We start from the raw sequence: 23,374 nt of genomic DNA, 5'->3' as shown, positions 1-23,374 counted from the left end.
ACGCGCCCCGCCCCCTGCCGGCGCTCCACCAATCAGAGACTGGGACTCACGTGCGTCATAGACGCGCGCCGGAGTCGCACCTGCCGTCATCGCCGCGCGCCCGGCCGCAGTGGCGCGGGCTGCAGGCATGGCCCTCTTCCACGTTGCGCGGTACGCGGGGCCCGAGGCGGCCGAAGCGGCCGGGGCGGAGGCGGGGGCGGAGGCGGACGGCCGGGCCCGCGCGCTGCTGGAGCGGCTGCAGTGCCGGGCCCGAGAGCGGCAGCGACAGCAGCAGTCGCGGCAGCAGGAGCCCGAGGAGGCCGCGCAGACCGAGGGCGCGGCGGGGAAGCGGCGGCGGCGGCGGCCGCGGAGGTGCAAGGGCGGCGGGGCGCCCGGGAGCCCGCAGGCCCCGCGCAGCAAGCGGCGGAAAGAGGACGGCGAGGAGGCCGGCGCAGGTGGGCCCGGCGGGCCGAGGAGGGGACGGAGTGCGGGCCGGGGACCTGGGTCTGCTTGAGGCTGACGCGCCGCCCCTGCCCGGCTTCTGCCCCGCAGAGAACGGCGAGGAGGCGCCGCGGGAGAGCAGCGTGGACGCCGAGGCCGCGGGGCCGCCCGAGACCCCAGGAGAACAGCCCCCCGACGAGGCCGGTGGACCCCCAGCCCACGCTCTGCTGCTCGGGGGCTTCGGGAGGAGCAGGGCGCCAAAGGTGAGCGGCTTGGAGGAGGTGGGACGGCCGGGCTGGGGGGTGGGGAGCTGCAGGGTTGGGTGGCTGTTGTTAACCCAGCGGGGCTTCGTGGGGTAGTTGGGAGGAGGTTGCCTGCGCCTCAGCTTGTATCTTGTAGGGTTTTTTTGGTGATAAACCTTACCTGGGGACATTTTTTTTTTTTTTAGAGAGAGAGGGGGAGGGGGAAGGGGAGAGAAGCATGGATGTGAGAGAGACACAGGCATTGGTTTCCTCCCCCACGCGCCCCGCCCGACCTGGGCAGGGACGAACCTGCAGGCCAGGTGTTGCTCTGGCATCGAAGCCATGACCCTTCTATGCGTGGACTGACAGTCTAGCCACTGAGCAACACCAGCCAGGACTTATTTCTCCTTGTCCGATCGCTGTGGCTGGGACCTCGGTACTATGTTGAAGAAGAGTGGTCGTTTCTGCTCTCCTAGGGAGCGTGAACTGGGTCACCATCCCCGTGGCGACGGCACACGGTTCTGTCAGGGGTTTTGCGGGGTCCCCTGTGAGCCGTCTGGTTAAGATGGGGGCGGGGCATGTGCCACTTAGAGGCTGTGAGGCACCACGAGCTTGGTGTGTGAGAACAGAGGTTTAAGTGCCTGGGGTGTGGCCACCGAAGGGAAGTGAGGTCAGGGCAGGTGAGCGCCAGGTGTCAGGGGGCCTTGCAGGTGCCGTCCAGGGTGGTGGTGTAGAAGGGAGGGGAAGCCCCAGGTGGATCTGCTCTGGGGAGTGGCACCCGGGTGTGTGTCTCCTCATTCCTCAGAGGCTGTGTGGGACGTGGGTCGGGGGAACCGAGGGGGAGCCAGGACACCAGGGAAAGCCTCCGCGGCCGCGCTCCCAGGCGAGGTGGGGAGCCGTCACCTGGCCCCTGTTTCTTACCTTTTGCCACAGGTTCAGCCTTTCCTGCCGACGTGGCTGGCCGAGCCGAGCTGTGTCGGGAAGAATGTCACTGAAGACCTGGTGCCTATCGAGGACATCCCGGAAGTCCACCCTGACCTGCAGAGGAAGCTGCGTGCCCATGGCATCTCGTCCTACTTCCCAGGTGCTCCCGCCTCGGGCCGGGGGCCGGGGTTCTTCGGAGCCATGCGAGGCCTCGGGGGGCAGCCCCACACGCACGCGGCGTCAGGTGCTCCCCTGGGAGAGCACTCCAGCTTGAGGTCACGGGTTGGCCCTGGTCCCTGTGCTGACGGGTTGCTCCTGCATGAACCTGACCGGCCCTCCTCCCCCACGCAGTCCAGGCGGCGGTCATTCCTGCTCTCCTGGAGAGTGCGGCCCAAGGGTTCCTCGTGGGCAGAGGCGGCTACCGGCCCAGGGACCTCTGTGTTTCTGCCCCGACGGGCAGTGGGAAGACCCTGGCCTTCGTCATCCCCGTGGTGCAGGTGAGCGCGAGGCCCTCCCTCCTAGCAGGCTGGCGGGCGGGAGCCGGCGCTGCTCACACAGCGGCCTCCTCGCCCGCAGGCCCTGCTGCAGCGAGCCGTGTGCCAGGTGCGCGCCCTGGTTGTGTTGCCCACCAAGGAGCTGGCCCAGCAGGTACGAGGACCCCGTGCCTGGGGTCACCCCGGAGCCCTTTCACTGGCGTGATGCCTCAGGTCAGGCGGTGACTCGGTGTCCTGCAGGTGAGCAAAGTGTTCAACGTCTACACGGACGCCACGCCTCTGCGCGTCGTCCTGGTCACCGGGCAGAAGTCGCTGGCCAAGGAGCAGGAGAGCCTCGTTCAGGAGACGTAGGTCCTGCTGGGCACGGGCCCTGGGGGGCGGGTGCAGGAGGGCACAGCCCCGTGGGGCCCCGGCCCGCAGGCGCCCGGATCGGGGTCAGTGGGGCCTCGGCTGAGTGCTCTCCGCTCTGCAGGGTGGACGGCTTCCGCTGCCTGGCGGACATCGTGGTGGCCACTCCCGGCCGCCTGGTGGACCACATCGACCAGACCCCGGGGTTCAGCCTGCAGCACCTCCGCTTCCTGGTAGGCTGCCCACCCCCACCCAGAGGGAGGCTCGGGCTCAGCTGACGCCCACCTCACCCACCGGAGTCCGGCCTCCTCGTTGGCAGGTCATCGACGAGGCCGACCGGATGATAGACAGCATGCACCAGTCCTGGCTCCCCCGGGTGGTGGCGGCCGCCTTCCCTGGGGAGGGTGCCAAGGACCCCTTCGCTCTGCTCCAGAGGCGGCAGCCCCAGGTCGTGACCGCTGCCAGGTACTGGTCCCCGGCTCGGCCCTGCCCTGCTCTGCCCTGGGGGAGCGCCCGGTCCAGTCTGTCTGGGTCGGGGCGGGTGGCCAGGCCCCGGCTGCGCCCAGCGTCTGTGCCCTTTCAGCACCTGCCGCCCTCAGATGCCTCTGCAGAAGCTGCTCTTCTCGGCCACGCTGACCCAGAACCCCGAGAAGCTGCAGCAGCTGGGCCTGCACCAGCCCTGGCTCTTCTCCACGCGGCCGGCGCGCGGGGGTCCCGGAGGCACCGATGTGGACACGGACTCGGGTGGGAAGTACACCTTCCCTGCGGGGCTCTCGGTGAGCTGGGTGCACGGGTCGGGAGGGTGGCTCCCGGGCGCTCGGGGCCGAGCCAACCCCACGCTGTCCCCCCAGCACCACTATGTGCCCTGCCGCCTGCGCTCCAAGCCGCTGGTCGTCCTGCACCTGATCCTGCACCTGGGCTTCTCCAGGATCCTCTGCTTCACCAACTCCCGGGAGAACTCCCACAGGTGAGACCGGGGTGGGCAGCGCAGGGCAGGGCGTGTGGGAGGCACTGGCCCCGCCCACCGGCTTTCCCTCCCAGGCTCTTCCTGCTCGTCCAGGCGTTCGGAGGTGTGACGGTGGCCGAATTCTCCTCCCGCTACGGGCCCGGCCAGAGGAAGGGGATCTTGAAGCAGTTTGAGCAGGGCAAGATTCAGCTGTGAGTGTCCTGGGAGGGTGCTTGCTCCTGGTGTCTGCCTGGCCCCCAGTAGTGTGTCTGTGGGGGTGTCCCAGTCTCAGGCAGGTCCCACATTGTTTCTCAACAGCCTCATCAGCACAGACGCCACTGCCCGCGGCATCGACGTGCAGGGGGTGCAGCTGGTGGTGAACTACGATGCCCCCCAGTATCTGCGGACCTACGTGCACCGGTGAGGGGCTGTGGTTGGATTGGGGCGGGGGGGGGAGGCTGCTGTCCTGGGGGCCGCTCTCGAGGCGCCTGTGCTTGGTTTCAGGGTGGGAAGAACTGCTCGTGCTGGGAAGACCGGACAAGCCTTCACGCTGCTCCTCAGAGTGCAGGTTAGGCGAGGACTGACGGGGAGGCGGGGGCAGGGAGGATGGGAGCCCCTTCCTGGAACTTGGCATGCGCCCCCAGGAGAGGAGGTTCCTCCGGATGCTGACTGAAGCCGGGGTACCCGAGCTGGAGCGGCACGACACCCCTAGCGAGCTGCTGCAGCCGCTGGTCCCGCGGTACGAGGAAGCCCTGTCCCAGCTGGAGAGGGCCGTCAAGGTGAGGCCCCGGCGGTTCTGGGAGCACTCGAGGCTGCTCGCAGCGGGACTCGGACGCAGAGGAGGTCCCGGGTGCCTTTAGCTTCCTGGCTGAGGGCAGGAGACCCTGGACCTGGGGTGGAGGTGCAGGGCCTGGGAGGGGTGCTGGGTGTCTCCCCTTAGAGTTGGGGGCTGGGCTGGGGCGCACACTAGGGAGGGGCCTGGAGCTGAGCTGCTTCCTCTCCTCCCCCAGGAAGAATGGAGGCAGAAGGCGGCCTAGGCCGGGCTCTGAGGACGATGGGACCGAGCCTGGGCGGACAGGTCTCCTGGAGAAGTCCCAGCGCGCTGCCTGCTCAGCCCACGCCCGGCGAGGCCCTCCGTCACGGCGCCGTGGCCTGAGACGGCCAAGCACGCAGTCAGCCTCTGACCGGTCGCTCCTGCTTCTCTGGGGCTGGGGTGGAGGGTTCAGACGGGCCCAGACCGACAGGCGGCCTCCGTCCTGCTGGCAGCGGGTTTGGACTTCAGCTTGTCTAGCACCTCCGTGTGCTCCCATCTTGCGGTGGGGACGGGCCCCCAGCCTTACCACGAGCCCCCACCACCACGCCCCGTGCAGAGTAACGAGCACCAGAGGCTGCAGAGCACTGACCCACTGCTTGTAAGGTTTCCCCCAAATTCACATGCTAACGTAAAGAAGGGACATGCTAGTTTTATCTCTGCACCAAAGTCCATGATTCACTTGAGCAAAACAACTGGTCACAGGCTCCCGGGTAGACATGGGGCAGGGACGGGTCAGGAGGCAGGCGCTGACGGGAAGCCCTCAGCAGAGACCGTCCGAGTCCCAGCGCTTTGTGCTGAGCCAGCGTGCCTACCCCTCAGTCCAGCCCACACCACGCTTGGCACGCAAGGCCCAGGGCCGGGACGGATGGAGCCGCCAAGCGTGGTGAGCCAGCTTGCTCGTGCTCTGGCATCTGGAACGCAGGACTCCTGCAGCCATCACGCCGCCTCCCGCAGTCAGGCTTGGCGGGGGCCTTGAACCTGGTGGTGGGGGCCTGCGTCTGAGTTTTAGACTGCTGGCTTGGGCCTGCCCGGAACCCAGTGTGTGGGAGGTGGTCACGGCACCTGCTGCCGCGCTGCCTTCTGTGGGGCCGCAGGAAGCACCTGGACCTGAACGCTGGGGACCTCTTGCAGGACGACACTGCTCTCAAGGTCTGAGGAAGGCTTTCCTCTGATTTCATGAACATTCTTATTCGTGAACAGTTTTGGCTTTGCCAAAAGGCCTATTCGAGTGACTTCCCCCAGACAAAAAAAACGCACCCTAATACCAACTTAAGAAGTGCCAGGAGCCCTAGCCGGTTTGGCTCAGTGGATAGAGCATCGACCTGTGGACTGAAGGGCCCTGGGTTCGATTCTAATCAGGGCACGTGCCTGGATTGTGGGCTTGATCCCCAGTAGGGGGCGTGCAGGAGACAGTCAATCCATGATTCTCATCATTGATGTTCCTCTCTCCCCCCCTTCTCACAAATCAATGAAAACATATTGTAAAAACGTGCCATGAGTGCGAGACCTGTGGCTGGTTCTGAGTCCTCCGCTGCGCCAAGGGGGTCGCAGCCCAGGCCTGCGCTTCCTGTCTCTCAGCGCCACCTGCTGGGAGCCTCACCGAGCCCTTTGCCAAGTGCCTGAAAGAGACAACCAGCATCTTTCACCACTTTCCTGAGAGGAGACGAGAGCATATGAAAAAGTCGTTTATTATGCCTTTCGTGTGGTGGGACATCAGTGCTTTTCAAAACCCTACTGTTCAAGTACAAATGATTATGTTTACAAAGTATTTACATCTTCAGTCTTTTAATCTTAAACACAACTATTTGGTTACAACACTTAAAACCCTAGAGGCTGTGAACGGAAAGCCCTGCCAGGCAACACGTCTGCGCGTGCGGACCGGCTCCTGCTCCCCGGCCGCCGTGCGGACAGCCCGCCTTCTCAGACTCGTCTCCCGGGGAAGCCTGCTCCCGGGGGGCCGGCTCGAATGGACAGTCCTGCTGGGTCTGTCTGAGAGCTCCCCCTCCCTCCTCGTTACAGGGAGTCGGCCGAAGCCTGGTCCCAGGCAGCGTGGGGTCTAACAGCAATGGTGGGGGAGGCCCTGGAACCCCCTCCGGAGCCCACACTAGCTCCTCAGTGGGAAGGTCTCGCCTTGGAGGGTTTTTGCCTCTGTGACTACCGAGCTGTGATGGGACTAAACCCAGTGGAACAGGACAGTCTTCCGTCCCACGTTTCGCGTTGGAGCGGCTGAAGGAAGCGCCCTGAGCGAGGCTCTCCCTCCGCATAGCAGCTGCCGCTCCACCCGGCCCGCGGCTGCCTTCCCTCTGGCTCTACCTCACAGGAGCTCCCGGGCAGCCTAAGTGCATCATTTCATCGAGGGACTGCCAGCGCCCGCGGGAGGACGAGGAACGCAAACTGCACAACAAGATAAGCCAGAAACACGACCTCCGCGCGTGGCTCTGCACTCGAGGGTGAGGGCCAAGAGCAGGAAGTCTCCCAGTGACGAGGCGGAGCCCGCTCAGCGCCGTCCTGCCCGCCGGCTGGTAGCAAACAACCCACAGGCCTGGCTGATGGTCCTGTTTCCCCACGTTCAGGTCACTGAAATGTTAAGTCCCTTCCCCTTTCAACACTTGATTTTTCCTTTCCTCCAATCTCACGCGAGCTTCATCACTGGCCCCCTAGGAGTCGCCGCACTGCCATCCACACAAACGGGAACCAGTGCCGGACAGAAGCCGTCCTCCTGCCTTGAGCGGCTGTGGGGAGGGGGCAGGAGAGTCGTGCGTCTCAGGACGCCGCAGCTCATCTCAGCACACACAGACCTGACAGAACCCGTCTGGACCGAGGCAGACACCCCGAGCGGGGGAGGCGTCCGCGGAACGCAGTGTGCGTGGCCAGTGCAGATGCCACCAGCCAGTCACGTCCACTGCAACCGCTGCTGCCATCGTGCCCGAGAAGACACAGATGCATCGGGCCTCTTCGCCCTCAACCCTGGTTCACCGCGTCACACAGCACGATGGCACGTGCCTGCTCGTGGGCGAGGCCCTGGCACAGACCTGAAGTCGTCTGCGGGGAAGAGCGCCACCGCAGACCACCTGTGTGAGCAGGTTCCAGCTCTGCAGACAGGCCGGCTGGGCATGAGCAAGGGAGAGCGGGGACGGGCACCTCTCACTGAGCCCCATGCCGTGCACGCGCACACGCAGCTGTGACACCTGCAATAAAACACCTGCCTGGGCCCCGACCAACATGAGACCAGGGCCTCAGCTCCTGGAGCTGCCTCTGAGCGCCACGTCCGAAAGCTGGGAAGGACCGAGCAGCGCTGGGATGGGGAGCAGCTGGCAGGTGCCATCTGCAGGGAAACAAGTCACAGTGGCTCCTCTTTGGAATGGAAGTTCAATCCCAGCGTCGTCCTCCACGCAAGCCGGGTACGCATCATAACCGCTTCGATGGCACGGGACCAGGTGGCTTCTTGGAAGGTTCCAGCAGGTCACATGGAGCAGAGGAGGAAGAAGCCGCCGGGCTGTCCCGGGTCTGAGCTGACCGGCCTCAGATGGCCTCTCCAAGGACCATGATGTGTTTCCGTTGGGTCCAAACCACACCAGCCAACGCTGCGCTGTCCTGACGGTGCTTGGCTTCAGGGCGTCACGGTGACTCACTGCTGTCCGAGTCGCCCCCGTGATGTGTGGCACATGGGGCGCTGGTGGGTCCTGGAGGCTCGGACCCAGCCCTGCGGCTCTGGAGGCGGCTGGAAGGTCCAAGGACCCAGAGAAGCTGCCGAGGCGCGCCTCCCACTGGTCTGTACAGAAGCTGCGGCCCGAGAGCGCGCTGGGACGCTCCACTCGCTGCAGCTCTGCAGGGGCTGAACCTCACAGGACGCGGCCCCCAGTTCAGCAGTAAGTGCACCTGCCGGTTCTGGCCCGATGGAGACCTGCTTGGTGGCGGCCCGAGGCGCCTGCTTTCCTGACTAGGGGCACGGAGGCTTGGTGGGTGTCTTTAACCGGACGGCAGGGACTCGCATTTGTAACTTGGGCTGCTGGCCGGGGCTGTCAGCGCTGGCCGGCACCTGCGTGGGGTTGGGGACGCCCGGGGCCTGCAGCTGGGCCGCCGCCGTTGTGACGACCTGCTGCTGCATGAGCTTCTGCTGGACCACCTGGGCGGCCGCGGTCACCGCGGGGATCATCTGGACCTGCTGCCCCGCCGCCGCCTGGGTGAGCGTCACCGTCTGCGGGGAAGCCTGAGCCGAAGGAAACGCAGATCAGGTGCCTGACAAACCCAGCGCTCTGGGGCCGGGAGGGTCAGAGACTTCATCAGCATGAAACTTAGAATGTGAAAACTACCCAGCACGTCGAAACATGGCCTCTGGTCTTTAACCAAACAAGCAGAAAACGAAACCTTTCGTGCTAAAGCGATGCCTGCCCGTGGGAGAGTGAGGGCTGAGGGCCGGGACTGGTGGTGACATTCAGCCTCGACTGCTGGGCTGTCCCGTGAGCCACGCGGGCTTGGACGTGCACGTGCCATCTGTTAAGTGGGCAGCAGCCGAGGGCTGGGAGGGGTGTGTGTGGAGGCAGACTGAGTCGGACACAGACTCTCAACCGCGCAGCTGGTGCAAGCCCCACCCCCCACGCTGCTCAAGGGCCGACTGGCTTTGATTCCTTGAAACGTACACTCGTGTGGTTCTGAAAATAAAGATGTCGGAAGCCCACTCATGCGCCACATTTTGTAGAGGAAATAAATGTGACAGCGCCGCCAGGCTGTCCCCAGTGGTGGTTACACCTTCAGTTTCCCTGCAGCAGAGGACACCCGGCGTTGCTGGCTGAAGCACTGGTCTAGAAGTGAGTCCTTTGGTGCCTCCGGCCCTGAGTCTGTGTCGTGTATTGTGGAAATCAGAGTGATTCCCTATAATCAGGATTCTACTTCCTCGGGGAAAACGAGAACTCACACGGAGGTTGCTGAGAAGCCCGTGAGAACCTCCCGATGGCTGCCCCCTCCGCACTTACCTGCTGGGAAGCAGAGGCCGCCTGCGGGATGCCGGCCACCGGGCTCGGCTGCTGCACCACCTGAGGGAGCTTGGCCACCTGGGGCAGAACCAGAAAAGCCACGGGCAGGATGCAGAACGCACGCACAGAAAGATGCCCTTTCTTTCCTTCTCGGTTAATTTCAAAACAACCCGATGACAGGAAAGATCTTTGTCACGGGGCTCGCCTGGCACCCGAGAGACCTCCATGCTGATGCTGACCACCCTCCTAATCTGCAGTCACGTGTAACTTGGTCTCATACTTGAGTTTACATGAGAGGACGAAGAATGAAATGACACATTCTAGCCTTTCACGGATCTCAGAACCCCTTCAAGTCTGGGTGACGTTCCAGGTTGGGGGGCGGCCTGAGGCCGGGGGGCGGGGGAGTGATTCAGGCCAGTGAAGCTGTGTGACCCCTCCCTGTCCTGGGTGCCTGCGGCCCCTGCAATCCAGCGCTTGCGCTGGCTCCTGCTCACCTGGATCTGGGTCTGCACCTGCTGCGTCCCGGCCAGCTTCTGAGCCTGGGAGATGGGTGTGGTGAGAAACTGCGTTTTCAGGGCTGGCTGGGTGGCATAGGTGACCTTCTGTGGCTGGCCCTGAGCAGCAATCTGCTGTGCAGTGATCTGAAGAGAGACGCCCAGGGTTAGGGCACAAGGCTGTCCCCTCTGAACTGCAGCCTTGCTCCCTGCAGCTGCCCACCGGTGCCCAGCCCAGGTCACTCGCCTTTCTCCCAAGTCCCCTCGTGCCCAGAGGTCAGCCTACTGAGAAGGCTTTTGCTTTGGGGCCTCAATCAGTTCAGTGCTGCCTCTCCCAGACTTCCGGGTCAGAGAGACGCTGATAGGCCTCCTTCACATCAGGCTGTCTCCCGCTCCCGCCTCAAGCACACCCAGGACCAGGTCCCTGCCTGGATCCTCAGTTCTGTGCACTAGCACCCAGGTGGGTCGCACACTATGACCTACATCTGCTTCCCCAGACCCTGTGGCCCTTACCAGCCATGCACCCCACAGCCCGAGTCCTCACAGCTCCCCATCTCATACCCGCAACCCCCGCCCCCCCCGCTCCCCGGGGGACCTTGAAGCAGCACCAACATCCAGGCCACCCTCTGTGCAGCCCAAATGCAGGACCTTGGGGTCCCCTGCGTGGGTGTCAGGCAGCGAGGCAGGGCCCATTTGGACCCCGTCCTCTGCGCCCTGTGCCTAGTGGCAGGGCCCGGCTCAGCACAGACAGGGTGGCCCAAGAGCCCGCAGGAGCCAGTACCTTCTGCTGGACAGTGGCCGGGCCTGGGGCGGCCTGGGGCTGGATGGCCTTCTGCTGCTGCACGGCCTGCTGCTTGAGCTTCAGCAGCTGCTGCACGTGCACGGGCTGGGCCACCACGGTCTGTCCTGAAAACACCATCGAGGGGGTGAGTCACGGCGCGGAGGCAGGCTCACCCTGCGTTCCCCGCGTCACTGAGTCGTTCAGACTGCCTGCGTCTACAGAGAACGGCACCCTGACCCTGCGAGGCAGGCAGGCGTCTCCTACACCCCCCTGCCCCCCAGATGCTCCTCGGCCACCAGGACACTCGGAGCAGCGACTCACCTTCCCACCTCCCGGCACACAAACGACTAAAATTCTGCAGCTCACCCAACAATACACCGTTCACAGAACTGACCAAAAAACAGGTGTGGTGGTGATTCCTTCTCATCGATGGCTATTACTGTTGGTTGGTGTCAGTTTTTTATTTGACAATCTAAGGTAGGGGTGGGGAACGCCTGCCGTGAAATCATTTGGTCTGGCCCTGCCAAGGCATTCGGGGAGTTAATTAAATGTTGGACCAAATGCCGCAGGCTCATGTTTAAGCTGGTGACGCTGTCTGGCCTGTGAACAAGGCTGTTCAGTATAAATGGCCCCAGGCAGAACAAGGTTCCCCGGCCCTGATCTCAGGGAAGGAGGTCAGTGCCCCCGATGACACAGTCGGTCACTGCATGTTTAAACATCCTGGTGGCAGAGCGGTTGAAAATTGCTGCGATAAAGGGATGGGAAGTTCCAAATGTTAATGGTTAAATTGAGGGTCAAAACTTGTACTCGGGCAACGCGAGACGCTTCTAGCGTGCACCACAGCACTCGAAACGGGTGTCTGGCGAGGGAGCCAGCAGGGCTGGGGGCCACTTCCACAGGAAGGCCGTCAGCCCCCTCCAGGCCCCGCGGACGTGGGCAGGCACCTGTGGCTTTCTGCGGCTGCCCGATGGCCACACTGATCCCAGCAACGTTCATGGGCAGGGTCGTGACGCCTGGCGAGGAGACCACGGCCGCGGGCACGGACACCACCGGAGGCTTCGCCAGGGCCACCTGAGCCGGCGGGGGCGCCTGCGCCTGCATCTGGCCTTGCGCCTGCAGCTGCGACGTGGGGACCCGCGTCTAAACAGAAAGAAGGGGCCCAGAGACTCAGCAACTCGTGTGTCTGCAAACACCTCCCAGAGGCCAAGCGGCGAGACGGGGACGGGCCACAGGGTGGGAAGTGGCAGCCAGCCAAGACTAGCATCTCTCCCGAGGCTGACCTACCCTGTCCCACCATCACCCACACACACGGGACCTAACACTCATCGGTCACACGGCATACGCCTGTCCTTAGAGCAGCCTAAGGTCAGCCTGGAGCTCTCCCGAGACGCCTGTGAAGGCCACCAACGTCCTGTCACACTGTGTTCAAGCCCTATCTTGTCACATGAACACACGTGGAACCAAACGTGCTTTCTCGGGCTTCACCCACTTCGGTCCCGTCTTGCACACTTCAAGTGGGTGAAGCACACCCAGCGCAGAGCCAGCGTGCTGGGGCGACTGCCTAGGACTGGAGCAGGTTACCTAACCTGCTGGCTTCAGGTTGTGCACACGCGAAGTGGGGTAACACTAAAACACCCCATCCCGCCTGCGCACCGATCAGGGGGCAGGTGTAACCTAGGGCAGGTGATGGTAGCTGCACCCGTGCCAGGATGGGGTCTCCTAAGCTGGCCGCCTGGCCTGGCCGGAGTGGATCAACGTGGCTGAATGTGAAGGACCTTCCCGACTCCACGCTGTCCTGACGCTCGCCCTTCTTCCAAAGGCTCTCTGTGCTTCCCAGGGACTGGGACCGAGCCTGGCTCTGGGCCTGGTGACCCCTCCCCCCCCCCCCCCCCCCCCCCGCATGCCCATGTGCTGTCCCTGACAGAGACCCTGCCCTCCCTCCATGGTCTAGCTTCTCCGCTCCTCCTCCCCCCGAGCGCTCAGCCATGAGCTCGGTGACACTTCAGTTCCAGGAAGTACAATTACTTAACCGTTCCCCAGGGCTGCTTTCTCCTCTCCAAGGAGAACAGGATCTTGGGGGGAAAGCACACCTTCTACTGGACTCGCGAGTCCACCAGAACACCTTCGGCCCCGCGAGCAGGAGCCGTGCAGGAGCGTGGGAAAGACAAACCATCAGGGGACTTACGAGCCGGGCCACCTGGAGGTTGGCCACGGTGGTGCCCGTGAGCAGGGCTCCGGGGCGCGAGGCGGTGACGGTGGTGAGCTGGGGGCTCGGCTGCTGTGCCGGTGGTGGAGGCTGCACCTGCACCTGTGCGGAGGGCGGCGGGGGGCCAGCCGGGGCCTGTGGCGGGGGGGCCTGCTGGGGCAGCTGCAGCTTCTGCTTCTGCATCTTGACCAGGTGTTCCTGAAACCGGGGGAGCCTCTCAGCAACACGAGTTGCCCACGTCGCACACCCTGACCGAGGGACACGCCTGACCCGAGCCTGCCGTGCTGCAGCGACACCACAGGTGGCCACGAGGCCCCGGACGTGGCTGGAGCGACTCAGGAATGCATGTCCTCTCTGGTTGCACTGATTCCCTGGGAGGCGCCGGGTGCCTCCAGGAGGAAGCTGGGTGCAGGCCAGCACCTCCACAGCCTCCTCCAGGTCGCGTGTCCCTGCTGAACGGGGAAGGGGCTGGCCCGACAGCCGCTGGGACTTTCACTTCATGGTTTTTGGTTTATACCCGGTATTAGTGTTCTTTCTCCTTTAAGGGGAACGTGTTCACAGCCATGGCAGCAGGGTGTGCAGCCTGGCAACGCTCGGGCATCGCACTCAAACACCGCCCGAGACCCGAGGCTGCACGGGAGCTGCCCCCAATGAGCTGCCTGGTCACTGCCCCCCCCGCCCCTGCCTGAGGGAGGCGCTGCCCTCCCGCCCTCTGGGGGGGACGGGACCATGGCCTCCGCCCTCCTGGAGCCTGCCCCCAGCACACAGCACAGAGCAGGTGGAGGCGGCCTCCAGAGTGCTGCCAACAAAAGCCATTTCTAAAGACAGCACACACCTCCCGCCTACAGACCGCGGTGCGCTGATGCAGAACACCCGGAACCACGCCATGGGCCGCGCCGCCCGCCGTGGCCTGTGGTCCCCGGGAGGTGCTCACCGGGGTCAGCTTGCTGACAGCTTTGATCTGTGCGGGCGACTGGGCCTGGCCCTGGAGCTGCGGGACCTGCGCCTGGGAAGGCGGCGGGGGCGGCGGCGGCGGCTGCTGCTGCTGCTGCTGCTGCTGCTGCTGCCGGAGGAGCTGGAAGTGTGCGGGCGTGAGGGTCTTCCCTGGGAGCTGAACCCCTGTGGCTGGAGAAGTTGTTTTGTTAGCGGACACGCTCCCTTCCCGCACAACACGGAAGCGAGCCCTGCCGTTCAGGGTGGACGGCACAGGAACCAACCCCTTTACCTTGGGACACCTGAGTCACCAAAGACCGGGCTGGGGTCTGCACTGCAGCCAGGCTGGTGGTGACCACGGCCGAGGCCGTCACGGAGGTGACCGCACGCACGCCCTGCGTCGGTGCCAGGGACACCAGGTCAGACGTGGCCGGGGAGCCCACTGCTCGGGGCTGGGTGTGGACCACCTGGGCCGGCGCCGAGCCTCCGGAGCTCTGGAAAGGCAAAAGGGGGGCCTAGCGGGACTCTCCTCTCTCCATCACGGGGTGGAAAGGGCACCAACCAAACCCACGGGCAACCCTGGAGGTGCCGAGGGGCAGCGCCCTTGCACCTCGAAGCACGTGCCCTGAGCTACAGAGCAGCTCGCTCTGGATGTCCCTCCGTGGTTGGCAAGCCCCTCGAGGTATTTCCAAAGGAGACAGAGCCTGGGGCTGTTGGTGGTCCCCTCGGCTCCTGGCTTCCCCACAACTGGGAGAGGTGAGCTGCTGGGCCTCCCCGCTGCTGCTGCCTGCACTGTGCACAGGTGGGATCCCTCCCTGTCCTGGGCCTGGGCTATTGTTACAGAAACACGTCTTCGCTCTCTGCCTGACCTCCATCCTCTCTGCCCACCTCTCACGGCTTTACCGTCTCTCCGCCCACCACTGCTGTCGCCATCCTGCGTTTGGGATAACTTCCTCGGACTTGTCTTACAGTTCACTAATTCTCTCTCCTACTGGGTGACTGACAGTAAGCCCAATTACGAGGTCTTCTTTCTACAATTCTGGTAACCAGTTTTCATTTCCCAAAGTTCTCCACATTCTTTTAAAAGTTTCCAGGTTTTTATAGACATTCTCCAGCTTCTTTTATTTCTTTAAAACAGGAAGTATAACTTTCATAATCTACACCCAGGGATCCCTCTATCCCGAGTCTGAGGGCCTGCCCACTGCCTGCTGCTGCTGCTGGCACCTGTGCCCCGGCCTCGGCCCAGCAGAGCCCCGTGGGCTTCCGCCATGCTCTATCCCCACATCACAGGAAGCGGTGCTCAAAAATGCATCATGGATGAAGTCCTTTATCTCTTAAAGTATCACAGGTCTGCCCCAGCCAGTGTGGCTCAGGGGACAGAGCACAGGCCTGTGGACTGAAGGGTCCCGGGTACCGTTCGGTCAGGGCACAGGCCCAGGTTGTGGTCGATCCCCAGGAGGGAGCGTGCAGGAGGCAGCTGGTCAATAATTCTCTCTCATCACTGATGTTTCTCTCTCTCTCTCCCTTCCTCTCTGACATCAATAAAAATACATTATTAATTAGCATAACCAATGGACACAGACACTGGGGCAGTGGGGGCTTGCCCAGGGTGGGAATGGCTGGGGGGGGTTTAATCGGGGAAAAAAGAAACATGTAAGACTTTAGACAATAATATATATATAAATAAATAAATATCGCTAAAATGAAAAAAATATATATATTATTAAAAAGTAAAACATCACAGGTCCATGTTACTCTATGGGATGCAGCCAGGTCAGTCCTTTTCCCAAAAAGCCAACGACTCGCACAGTGTCCTGGGCTGCTGACCCCCAGGAGCAGGCCACTCACCGTCAGGGCTCCCGGCGCCACGGGGGAGGCCAGGCGCTTGTTAATGGACTGGAAGGTGGCGGCAGGCACCCCCGCGATGGTGTTCACGATCACATTTCCGCTCACGGTGCCTGCAGAGAGAGGGTCTGTGGGCAAGAGCACGCGAGACAAGGGAGTGCCCGCTGACCTCGCCGCCCTTACCTGCGGGCATGCTCGTCCCCGTCACAGACGTCTTCATGGCTCCGGCCTGCTGGGGAGAGAGGTGACTTGCCCGTGCCCGCGGGACACCCTCCAAAGCTCCCCTTTCATCAGCATCCGATCCAAACTCTTGACCAGGCTGCTGGCCACACGGCCGCCTCCAGCCCCGTCCCAGCTCCTCCCACCGCGGTGTCCACCCCTCAGTGAGCGGTGCTCTGGCCACGCGGACCCTGCTGGCCCCATGCTGCCAGGCTCAGGGCCTGTGCCTGCTGGTCCCCGTTCCTTCCTGACTCCTGTTGCTCAGGCACAGCGCCTCCTGAGCACCCCCCAGGGTTCTCCTGGGTCCTGCCTGGCCGGATGCCTGCCCACAGGACAGTCCCTGGGAGCAGGTGCTCCGTGGGCGCCTCTTCTGAGTGAACGAGGAAGGAGGCTGCCAGGCACATACGGAGCCGCCCGGCACATACGGAGCCGCCCCCAGTAAAGGAAATCCGAGCAAAGGGGCTGGCTCTGCAGACACCCCCCGCCTGGCTGACAGTGCAGAGCAGCTGACTCCATCCCTCCCGGGCTCTTCCCACTGTGAGCTCAGCGTGGGCCCCATGGGCACCAGAGCGAAGGCACACGCCAGGGCGTGACAGTGCCAGCGTAGGGCCTGTGAGATCACAAGCCCACTTTTCTTCCTTTTTTTGTGCATTTCACCCCTTTTCTCTGACATGCACCGAAGACTCACGCGTGTGCATGAGCACACGTGCACATGCTTTGAGGAAAACTACGAAGTCAGAAGAGAAGTTTGCAAATTGGCAAACAGCATCTGCCCTGCAAGTTTATGGGGAGGAAGGGGGCGACTTCCTGTTACGGCTCATACATCCTCTCTACCTCCCAGGCTCCTGCACCAGCACTGCCTCCACTGCCAGTCACCACTGAGCTCTCACAGGGCAGGAGCCCTGGAGACACCCCATCTCCCCGACAGGAAGGCCTGCTGCTCCGGGGGCTGCAGGAACCTCAGGCGCTTGAGGGCGGGCAGGGCCTGCTCACCAGCACGGCGGCACTGCCCACCGTAGTGATCGCAGGGGGTGCCTTCTGGGGGGGCTGCACAGGCTGTGCTGGAGGCTGTGCCTGGGTAGGGGGCTGCACAGTGGGCGGCCCCGAGGGCTGCTGGCTGCCTGCTGCCGCTGGGGGCTGGGGCAGAGGCGGTGGTGGCTGCTGGGGCGGTGGTGGCTGTGGCTGCGGCGGGGGCGGCGGGGGCTGCGTCACAGGCGGCTGCTGCGCCTTCTGCTGGTCGGCCAGCGCCTGCAGGGCAGAAAAAGGAGATGGAACACCCGGGGCCTCGGCTGCCTGGTGGCCGCTGCCCCGCACGCCCAGGCCCACACCTTCTTCTCTTTGGCGATTCGCTCGGCACGAAGAGATGCGACCTGGATGGGAGGCAGGGGCTTGTCGTAGTTGATGCCACTAAAGACAGGAGAAGAAATGAAAATGAGCCGCAAGTTCTGAAGCACAGACATTCCTGAAACCCACAGCCCCTCCTAAAGCTGCGGGTGCTGGAGGCAGCTCCCACCCAGCCCAGAGGAAGGAGAACCGCTGCCTGGTCAGCCCGCCCATGGCCCGCTCCCTTCCTGAGACTGGGGCCTGAGAACAGACGCCCCAATCCCCAGCTGCATGAGCACTGCGCCCCCACCCCGGGCACAGCGCCCGGCCAGCAAGCCCCAGGGCTACGGGTCCCACAGGCCTCCCCACTCGCTCATGGACCCTCCTCCCAGGACCCCTGCGTCCTCCCCCACATAGTCACCTACAGACCTCCTTGATTCAAAGCAAGAACGTTCACCCCAAAACAGGGCACATTTTTACAGAAGAGCCAACAAAATGTTTGCCAGATCAGGGGTGAGGAGGAGGAGAGTGCCCATGTCCCGCGGCTGTGCCCTCCGCCAGGCGGCAGGCAGGACGCCGCCTCCACGCCCTCCCTGTGCGAACAAGGATCTCCCTGGATGAGCCCCTGCGGGTCCTGCCCGGCCACGCCACCACCCCAGCGATGCCAGGACACGCCATTTGCTCAACAACTCACTCAACTGATCGCATGTAAGAGAACACTGGAAGGCAACCCTTTCCCCGAGTGAAAGCGCGTCACCAACAGTACCTTTCCGCCAGCACGGACGCGTGCTTGGGGTTTTTCTGGAAGGGGTTCATGCCAAGCCTACAGCAGAGACGGAGACAAGTCACCGCGTGAAGGAAAAAGGAGACGCGCACGACCACGGACAGGAGAGCCTCCCGCCCGCCCGGCTCAGCCGCGTGCAGGGCGTGGGCCTACAGGGGCTTGATGGGGGGGCTCCTCTTGCCGGCGGTCATCTTCATCAGGTCGAAGTGGCTCGTGTACAGCTGCGTGTGCGTGGCGTTCTCGTCCTGGGCGTAAATCTGGCCCGTGCGCAGAGGACGGTTGTTCTTGCTCTGAAACAGAAGGGTCGGTCAGACAGCGACCCCGGGACGGGGCTCACTGACCGGGAGGCCTCAGGTGAGGCCATGGTTAAACCCCTTCTCCCCTTCTTCCTGGGACAGCACGGACATGACAGCAAGGGCACGGCGGCCGGCACCTGCCACCCCCACCTCCTCGGTCCGCGCAGGCCTTTCCGCACGTCACCCGAGTGAGCCCCCAATCAGCAGCTGCAGAGAGCAGCTTGCCAAGTGTGGGAGGCCACAGACACGGGGTGAAGCCAGCACCGTCCCCCGCACCCGGCCTTCCCGGGCTCTGCCCCCAGCGGGCTGTGACGGGGCGGGCACTTCTGCCCTCAGGCTTTTCTCGGGGGCTCTGCACTGCTTGTGCCTGGTGACATGGCCTCCCGAGTCCCACAGCGACACCACGGCCTGCCTGCTCCCAAGACACCTGCCCCCACAGAGCCGACTCCCGGTTCCTGGTGACGGACGCCAAGGACCCAGCTGTCCCAGGACCGCAGCCGCGTGATGCTCGGCCAGTGTGGACCCGAGGGCCTAGAGCCACCAACCAGCCCAGCGGCCACGGCAGGGAAAGCACAGACCCTCCTTCACGTGAGCCACGTGCACGGCAATGCCCTGCTTGCTGCTCCGAGGCAGGACCCGGTGCCCTGCGCCTGCAGCCACAGGAGGCACACAGCACCTTCCCAGGACCAAGCAGCACAGTGCCCGTGCCGCCCGCCTCAGGCACCGGGACTGCAGCCGGCTGGGAGCGTGGTGCGGCAGCCGCGCCTCAGGTCCCACCCAGGACAGCGCAGCCCGTCCCGTCGCGGAGCCCCCTGCGCCCCTGCACCATGGTCCCCGGGTCTCACCTTGCCCTCCTCCCTGGGGATGAGCACGCTCTCGTAGCGGCTGCGGCACTGCTTGGAGGAGCGGTAGATGCGGCTGCAGGAGTTGACGACGTCGCTGACGAGGTCCCAGTTGGGTGTGTGGGCCGGGGACACGATCGTGAGGTTCAGGGGCAGCTCCAGCAGCTGCTTCACGGCCTAGAGGACCAGGTCAGGCACCGGTCACCACGCTGAGGGCGGCTCCCCGCTTCCCCAGCACTGGGCACGGCGCGGACGGACATGTGGGGCGGGGCCCCGGGTCCAGGCTCACCTGCAGCAGCGCCCAGTCCTCGCTGATGAGCCACTCGGGGTTGTCAGGACCCGACTCGGCAGCGGGTTTGGCGAACGTGGGCAGAGGCTTGGCAAACTGCGTCTGCTGCTTCAGCAGGAGGTTCTTCTTCTGCTCCTTCCCCTCCCGCCGCATCTTCAGCAGGCCCGGCGTGGCGCGGTCGAAGAGTGACCGCGGGGGCACGACCGCCTCCCCGTGCCGCTGCTTCTTCTTCCTGCCTGCAGCTGGACAGAGAGGCCGCTCAGGGCCGCGGAGCCAGCGCCCCCGCCCACGGCGAGCCAAGGAGGGGCCGGGGCTGACCAGGAGGCCGCCACCCAGGAGCCCTTGGCCAGGACCGCTCCTGCCTCCCGCCAACTGGCCGGCACGCCCGGCTCCTCCCAGATCAGGAGCACGGAGCGGCGCGGCAGGCGCGCAGGGCCCACGGCGCACACCTGAGGGGTCCGTCCTGTGCCGCCGGCGCTCCTTCCTCACGTACACGGGGGGCAGCTTGGACTCAGGGATGGGCGTGGCCTCGTACACGAGACACATGACCGAGTCGATGTAGATGTCGTTGTCGTCCTGGGGCGGCGTGGGAGGGGTCCAGAGCTGCATGGAGAAGGGAGAGCGTGAGCCGGCGCCTCGAGGAAGGCAGCATCCCACACGGGACGGGGACGAGGCACGCACCGGCATGACTTCCGTTTGCCCGTCCGCTCCTTCGTAGATGTACTCCTGCGGAGACAGGGGAGATTTCAATGCGAGTCTGTTTCACGCTGCAAGCACCTTCGTAACTTCAGGGGCCTCCCTACACCACTGGGGAAGAGCAACACGGGACCGGAAACCATGCAGCGGGCTGAGAGCACACGTCTGTGGTGACGTGATGACGGGGTGCGCACCGCGTTGTAGGCGTCCTCCCGGGTGTAGGTGAGCAGCTGCTCCTGCTCCTGCTCCTGCTGCGCCCGGGCCTCCTCCTCCTGTAGCGCCCGCAGGTTCTGGGCCTCCCAGGCTCTCACCGCGGTCAGCACGGCGTCCTGCTGGGAGACCACAGGCTCGGACACGGCTCCCAGCACCATTCCCACGGGAACACACCTGCCCTCACCTGGTCTCACACTCAGACCAAGGACCTCTCTTCCCTGTCACGGTCCCCTCCACGCTGCGGTCACCCACTTCCCAGCACTTCCTCTGGGCCCAGCATGGAACCTCTCCCAGCCACCCGCTGTTCCCCACCCCTGGAACCGCCTGCACGGGCCTCCCGGACCTGCAGTCACTGGCGTCTGCACGGGTGGGTTTGGGCTCATTCCTGTGATTCCAGGCAGCTCCCTGTCCTCCAAACCACACCTGTCACCACAGACCCTGAGCTGCTCGCGTGAAGATGACCCTTACCTCACCGTTCCTCTCCTTGTCGTGACCGATGGAAGCATGGAAGAGTTCCAGGTAATTCAAAGCGTATTTTTCAATTGGGGTAAGCTGTTTCAAAATACATGTTTTGGATAGTTAACTGCAGGTTAACAGAGTTACGTTCCTTACAGCCCCACCAACACCTGAGTCAAAAAAGTGGCTGTGCCCTGGCCCGCTCGCTCTGTGGGCAGAACACTGGCCCAAGGACGGGACGGCTGTAGGCTCCACTCCGGTCGAGGGCACATGCCTCCGCCGCAGGTTTAATCCCCAGCCCTGGGAGGGGCACGTGGGAGGCAACCAATCAACGTGTCAATGTTTCTCTCTCTCTACTAGTACATCTCACGCTATCGATGAAGAAAACATCCCTGGATGAGGATTTTAAGACGATGACTTGTAAAGAAACACATTAAGTGAAAGCAGAAAGGAGAAAATGCCCAAACCTGTTCCATGAAGTCAGCCAACTCCTCCAGCTGCGAGGGCTCCTGGTCCCTCGAGCCATCGGGGTCCGGTGACCCAGGCACGGCCTCCCCTGCAGGCTCCTGCGCGTCCCCCTCCAGGCACTCGATGCTCTTCAGGGCCTGGGGAAGCGCATGCTGGTTCAGATGGTGCTGACAGAGCAAGCTTTTGTTTGTTAACCCTCACCCGATTAGAGAGAGTGGGAGGGAGAGGGAGAGACAGAGAGAAACATCAACGTGAGAGAGACACGTCGACTGGTTGCCTCCTGCACGCACCCTGACCAGGGCCTGGGCCAGGGAGGAGCCTGCAACCGAGGTACGTGCCCTTGACCGGAATCGAGTCTGGGACTTTTTGGTCTACAGGCCAATACTCTATCCACTGAGCCATACTGGCCAGGGCCAAACAGTTAATTTTTAAAAACGGATGAGGTATAGAAGCATAACTAATGAACACAGACAGTAGGGGGGGAGGGCATGAGCTGGAGCGTGGTAGTGGGCGGGGAGAGGTCAATGGGGGAAAAGGAGACATATGTAAAACCTTCAACAATAAATAAATTAAAAAAAAAATGGATGAGGTGGCAGCGCATCTCCTCACCAAGGAGGCCCGGGGGGGGGGGGGGGGTGCGGGTCCCCAATGTGCTTCCCAGCAGAGGCCCCTGCACAGCCAGGACCCGGGAGAGACCAGGCAGGAGCAGCCCCTGGAGTCGGAGACCACGGCAGGCGGCTCCCCACCCAGGACGGGGCCGGCTGTCCTCACCTCGATGAAAGGCCGTGCGATCTTGGGGGCGATGGTTTCTGTGACCGTCGGCTCCTGGGGAAGGACGACGAACTCCTCGGCCTTCACGGGGAAGCCCGTGTCCTCCATGGGCGTGCACACCTCAAACAGCTCCTGGATGGTGCGCTGAGCACAGAGACGCACATGACCCCCGCGCGAGGCTGGCGCAACCCACCTAGCTCGGGCGTGCTGCCGGGAACCTCAGAGCACGCCTCACTGAAGTCCCTAGAACCACGCACCCTGCGCCACGTGGCCGCCCTCCCGTGGGCCCACAGACGAGGTACCTGTGTCAGGAACGCCATGGAGTAGTCGTTTCCCTGGGCAGCCACTTCTCGGATCAGATCTTTGGTTCCATTCTTCAGAAGTTTCTCTTCCACGGAATTGCCACTCACAAGCCTACAAACAAAGCAAGACCCACACACAGAGAGGCAGCTGAGTCCTGGAGCACAGGCCCGCGCGTGGCCGGCGCAGAGACCTGGAAGGGCGGGCCCGCAGGTGGGCACCACAGGCTTTGAAGCACACACATGCAGCGCTCCACGGGCTCCGTGCGATCCTGCCCTCACGTGGCAGTCAAAGGCCTCATGCCCCATCTCAGTGCCACCACGCGCCCACCCCCGCGAAGCACGCGGCACACGGTGCGGCAGGCCTGGGAGCCCTTCCCCGCCAGCCTCCGCCGGGAGCCACCTATTCCGACGCGTGGTGGGTGCCCATCTCCAGTGCGACAACCTGGAAAAGCGGGTGGCTGCGCACAGCCTGCGCCGTCAGTCCTGGGCCAGCACACCGTGAGCCGTCAGCCAGGGGCCGGGACGTGTGCCGCACGTGGCAGGATTTCACACCACGTGGCACAGCAAGTGCTTAGCACACACGGCACGAAATGGCAACAAAACGCAGACCGAGCAGAGCCCCCCCCATTTCCTCATCGCACCTGCTTGTTGGTCAGATGGAAGCGCTTTGAACATCCGATCTGCCCCCAGACAACGCACACTAGGTAACAGCTGGAACACCCCGAGACCGCCCTCCTCCGAGGTGCAGGCTCCAGAAGAGGCACGGCACAAGGGAAAGCCAGCAAGCTCCGTGCAGGCAACGTCACGGTCACAATGCCAAGCACCTGGCGTCCCCCCACCACGCGTCACTCATAGGAAACAAGGTCAAACAGCAGGCGCGCCTGCTGCCCGAGGGAGAGAGACGGACGCGCAGGAGCTGCCCTGTGACCTGCAGGCAGCGCAGCCCCCCCCCCCGCCCCGCCCCGGCCTCACCTGTACACGTGCACGTCCTTGCGCCTCCCGATCTTGTCGCACCAGCGCTGGGCCTGGGCGTCCAGCACCGGGTTCAGGTCGTGGTCGTAGAACACCACCGCGTCGGCCTCCATCAGGCTCAGGCCCGCGGAGCGGCTGCGCGTGGAGAGGAGGACACAGAAGATGCGCCGGTCCCTGTTGAAGCTCTTCACCAGCTCCTGCGACGGACAACCCTCCCTCAGGACTCGTCCGGTACTCGGGGAGACCCGGACGTTCCCGCCACAGTAAGACTGTGGGGTTCACGTTCCCACGTTCAAGGCACACCAGGTTTCTGGCCTGACTCT

General features: G+C 63.7%; 2 protein-coding genes across 15 annotated transcripts in view; one reads left to right on the top strand and one right to left on the bottom strand.

Moving 5' to 3' along the window:
- The first annotated feature begins 117 nt into the window (after positions 1 to 117).
- On the top strand, positions 118 to 6,288 carry DDX51 (DEAD-box helicase 51). The gene is made up of 15 exons (XM_079763054.1): positions 118 to 434; positions 532 to 683; positions 1,596 to 1,746; positions 1,938 to 2,083; positions 2,163 to 2,234; positions 2,321 to 2,427; positions 2,553 to 2,661; positions 2,748 to 2,893; positions 3,012 to 3,204; positions 3,280 to 3,395; positions 3,470 to 3,586; positions 3,693 to 3,794; positions 3,879 to 3,942; positions 4,019 to 4,153; positions 4,385 to 6,288. Exons 1-15 carry the CDS (start codon positions 128 to 130, stop codon positions 4,409 to 4,411), a joined length of 1,944 nt encoding a protein of 647 aa, XP_079619180.1. The 5' UTR covers positions 118 to 127; the 3' UTR covers positions 4,412 to 6,288.
- The window catches only part of EP400 (E1A binding protein p400), a 64,554-nt gene continuing 45,611 nt past the window's right edge, over positions 4,432 to 23,374 (bottom strand). For 8 of the 14 annotated variants that reach the window (XM_079763040.1, XM_079763051.1, XM_079763048.1 and 5 more), the window contains 24 exons: positions 23,052 to 23,248; positions 22,080 to 22,191; positions 21,778 to 21,921; positions 21,006 to 21,143; positions 20,551 to 20,634; positions 20,064 to 20,201; positions 19,855 to 19,899; positions 19,623 to 19,776; positions 19,174 to 19,415; positions 18,888 to 19,061; positions 17,900 to 18,036; positions 17,729 to 17,785; positions 16,968 to 17,046; positions 16,633 to 16,887; positions 15,604 to 15,652; positions 15,424 to 15,533; positions 13,868 to 14,069; positions 13,577 to 13,767; positions 12,622 to 12,840; positions 11,381 to 11,576; positions 10,437 to 10,561; positions 9,656 to 9,802; positions 9,162 to 9,239; positions 4,433 to 8,398 (listed from right to left, as the gene is read on the bottom strand). In XM_079763040.1, coding sequence (XP_079619166.1) covers positions 8,129 to 8,398; positions 9,162 to 9,239; positions 9,656 to 9,802; positions 10,437 to 10,561; positions 11,381 to 11,576; positions 12,622 to 12,840; positions 13,577 to 13,767; positions 13,868 to 14,069; positions 15,424 to 15,533; positions 15,604 to 15,652; positions 16,633 to 16,887; positions 16,968 to 17,046; positions 17,729 to 17,785; positions 17,900 to 18,036; positions 18,888 to 19,061; positions 19,174 to 19,415; positions 19,623 to 19,776; positions 19,855 to 19,899; positions 20,064 to 20,201; positions 20,551 to 20,634; positions 21,006 to 21,143; positions 21,778 to 21,921; positions 22,080 to 22,191; positions 23,052 to 23,248 — 3,543 coding nt within the window. In that variant the 3' untranslated portion in view covers positions 4,433 to 8,128. Of the gene's footprint in view, positions 8,399 to 9,161; positions 9,240 to 9,655; positions 9,803 to 10,436; positions 10,562 to 11,380; positions 11,577 to 12,621; positions 12,841 to 13,576; positions 13,768 to 13,867; positions 14,070 to 15,423; positions 15,534 to 15,603; positions 15,653 to 16,632; positions 16,888 to 16,967; positions 17,047 to 17,728; positions 17,786 to 17,899; positions 18,037 to 18,887; positions 19,062 to 19,173; positions 19,416 to 19,622; positions 19,777 to 19,854; positions 19,900 to 20,063; positions 20,202 to 20,550; positions 20,635 to 21,005; positions 21,144 to 21,777; positions 21,922 to 22,079; positions 22,192 to 23,051; positions 23,249 to 23,374 lie in introns of all 14 variants that reach the window. The other 6 variants (XM_079763049.1, XM_079763044.1, XM_079763045.1 and 3 more) reach the window with 4 other exon arrangements.

This window comes from Cnephaeus nilssonii (assembly GCF_951640355.1).
Source record: "Cnephaeus nilssonii genome assembly, chromosome: 22".
NCBI classification, from domain to species: domain Eukaryota; kingdom Metazoa; phylum Chordata; class Mammalia; order Chiroptera; family Vespertilionidae; genus Cnephaeus; species Cnephaeus nilssonii.
This window is presented reverse-complemented; position numbering and strand designations above follow the sequence as displayed.